The following is a 3,206-nucleotide window of genomic DNA, read 5'->3' as shown; positions in this document are numbered from 1 at the left end:
AATGTATTTGAAGGGTTAGGATGTCTCAGAAAGTGCAAACCTTACCACATTTGTTTTAAACCAGATACCAAACCGTATGCAGTATCAGTACCTCGCAGAGTTCCACTGCATCTGATGCACAAGGTCAAATAAGAGCTAGAGCGGTTGGAAGAGTTGGGCGTGATCAGTCGAGTCGTCGAGCCGACGGAATGGTGCGCACCGATGGTTGCCGTGCTCAAGGCCAACAAGAAAGATGTGAGGATTTGCATAGACTACACTGAACTCAATAAATGCGTTGTAAGAAACCGTCACATCATGCCGAGTGTTGAAAAAAACCTTGCTCAACTAGAAGAAGCCCGCTGGTTTTCCCTTCTTGATGCGAACAAGGGATATCATCAGGTGCCTTTATGCAAATGTTGCCGACATGTAACTACTTTCATCACGCCATTTGGTCGCTACTGCAGTGATAGACTACCGATGGGTTTGTGTCCCAGCGCGGAGCACTTTCAAGAAAGTATGTCTACAGTATTGGATGGACTACAAAATGTGGTGAACCTATCAGATGACGTTCTTGTTCATGGAAGAACTCTTGAAGAACATGATAAATGTCTGCGTGCAGTATTGCAGCGTCTATCAGAGTCAGGTCTTACGTTAAACAAAGATAAGTGTGTCTTCAGACAAAAGCGCGTAAGATTCTTGGGATACATTGTATCAGCGGATGAAGGCGTGCAGCCCGATCCTGAGAAAGTGAAAGCTATAACCAGCATGAAGAGGCCAACCAACACTACGGAGGTGAAAAGGTTTTTGGGAATGGTCCATTTCCAGTTAAAGTTTATAGAACATCTTGCGGATATCACCAAACCACTGAGAGAACTGTTGAAAGATAGCGTCGAGTTTATGTGGGAATCACCACAGGAAAAGGCCTTCAAAGAGGTCAAGAAAAGATTGATCGAAGCTCCAGCGCTCTCTCTCTTTAACACAAATAAGAAGACAAGAATTTCGGCAGACTCTTCGTCATATGGATTAGGAGCAGTCCTGGAGCAATTCGATGAAGAACAAGAAGATTGGAGGCCAGTCTACTATGCGTCTAGAGCTCTATCCAAAACCAAAAAGAGATACGCTCAAATAGAAAAAGAGGCGTTAGCATTAACGTGGGCATATGAGAAGTTTGCAGCGTTCATCATAGGAGCACCAGACCTTGTCTTAAGGACGGATCATAAGCCATTGATCTCGATTCTGGGACCCAAGCCTATTAGTGATCTCTCCCTGAGGTTACAACGGTTTCGAATGAGACTAATGCGTTTTGCTTATATTGTTGAGTATGTTGCAGGGAAAGCTTTGATGACTGCGGATACACTCTCGCGGGCACCGTTGTCAGATGCCCGTGACGCTGAGGATTGCTTGTGTGATGACGGCATCGAAAAGTTCGTACAAGCAGTTGTTAAGAGACGGATGTCCGACCAATTTGCGATCAAAATACGTGAGATGCAAGACAAGGACATGGTCATGCAAGATGTTTTGAAATATGTACGAGAAGGATGGCCGAGGTATCGCAGAGATGTACCAGAGAAGCTATTACCATATTTCGAGGAAAAAGGTATCCTGACGGTGACACCAGATGGGACCCTCCTATGCGGCACGCGGATACATATCCCAAAAGGTCTACGTAACGAGGTGCTTGAGAAGATACATCAGGGTCATTTAGGAGAGAAGAAGTGTCAGGGACGAGCCAGGCAATCTGTATGGTGGCCAGGAGTCAATGCAGATGTGCGAGCACGGTGCTTGAAGTGCACCATATGTTTGGAACATCGTTTGCAAACCAAGGAACCTCTAATAGTGACAGAACCACCTGAACGACCATGGCAGGAAGTAGCAGTAGACTTCTGTGAAAGAGAAGGAAGACACTATCTGGTGATGGTTGATTATTTCTCTAGGTATCCAGAGGTCGTATACATGTCATCAACTACAGCAGCAAACACGATCGCGAAGATGAAGGATATATTTGGGAGACACGGAATTCCAGAGCAGGTACGCTCAGACAATGATCCGCAGTTCAGCAGCCAGGAATACAAGCAGTTTGCCAAGAATTTCGGGTTTGCCATAGTTACAAGCAGCCCGAGATATCCACAGAGCAATGGGAAAGTTGAAGCGGCAGTAAAAACAGTCAAGCGCATCTTGGAGAAGGAAACAGAACCTACTCTGGGTTTATTGGCATATCGTACTTCTCCTCTGGAAACAGGCAGCAGCCCGTCTGAATTGCTCATGGGAAGAAAACTTCGCACGCCGGTGCCATGTTCGGCGATGACACTAACACCCAAATGGCCCGATTTGAAAGCGTACCGCCAACAGTTATGGGCGGGAAAGCTTCGCAGCAAACAGCAGTACGACAAGAGACATCGAGTGCGAGAGCTACCAGAATTGATGCCGGGTGAACTGGTGTGGATAAAGGACCAGCGAGCATATGGCACTGTTGTACGTCGTCGTACTGAACCAAGGTCGTATGACGTACGATACCCGGGAGGCTTGTTGCGACGCAACCGGAGTTTTCTGGAATCAACCAGACGAGCGATGGAAGACGACGATGAAGATGAAGATGATTGGGGAACAGTAGCTAATGAAGATCAGCCGCGGCAGGAGGCGGATAAAGAACCAGCGCCGGCTGAACAACCGGAACCCTTGCGACAAAGTAGTCGCCAACATAACACGCCGAGAAGATTACATTATCAACAATTAGGGAAACCGACGTGTTAATCAAAGAAAGTAGAGAGGTTTAAGTTGGAATTTTGATTTATGTATTAGTACACCAAAGGTTAGTCTCATCGATTGTAAAATAATCGCGATAGTTTTGTTTGAGCTATACCCTATAAGTTTATATTGAGCAAGTTAATTTTCATTATAAAAAGGGGAGGATGTTGCGCGATGCTTCATTAGAGAAGTCGTAGAGGCGCTGCGAGTTCGGCGAGTCGGTAACAGCGATAGCAACACAGACTCTTACAGACACACCTCTCGGAGACATCGGCACGATTGTACACGTGACGAGCAATAAAGTCTTTTCATACATTACACGAGATATTCCTTGCACCCGAAAGCACAACAGCTATTGGCAGGTGAAACTTTGTCCTCAGGATAAGGAGAAAACGGCCTTCTCTATAGGAAATGGCTTATGGCAGTTTACTGTAATGCCATTTGGATTATGTAATGCTCCTGGTACTTTTGAGCGATTGATG

General features: G+C 45.9%; 1 protein-coding gene across 1 annotated transcript; it reads left to right on the top strand.

Moving 5' to 3' along the window:
- The first annotated feature begins 201 nt into the window (after positions 1–201).
- On the top strand, positions 202–2,730 carry LOC112460475 (uncharacterized protein K02A2.6-like). The gene has a single exon (XM_025025158.1). The coding sequence runs from the start codon at positions 202–204 to the stop codon at positions 2,728–2,730; it is 2,529 nt and encodes an 842-aa protein (XP_024880926.1).
- Positions 2,731–3,206: the final 476 nt, after the last annotated feature.

Source organism: Temnothorax curvispinosus, unplaced genomic scaffold (assembly GCF_003070985.1).
Source record: "Temnothorax curvispinosus isolate PA1 unplaced genomic scaffold, ASM307098v1 QBEX01010588.1, whole genome shotgun sequence".
Lineage (NCBI taxonomy): Eukaryota > Metazoa > Arthropoda > Insecta > Hymenoptera > Formicidae > Temnothorax > Temnothorax curvispinosus.
The sequence above is the reverse complement of the archived record's forward strand: the minus strand, read 5'-3'. Positions and strand labels throughout refer to the sequence as shown.

Coding starts and splice junctions, on each gene's coding strand:
- LOC112460475 (XM_025025158.1), top strand. CDS start 202: ATGGTTGCCGTGCTCAAGGCCAACAAGAAAGATGTGAGGATTTGCATA.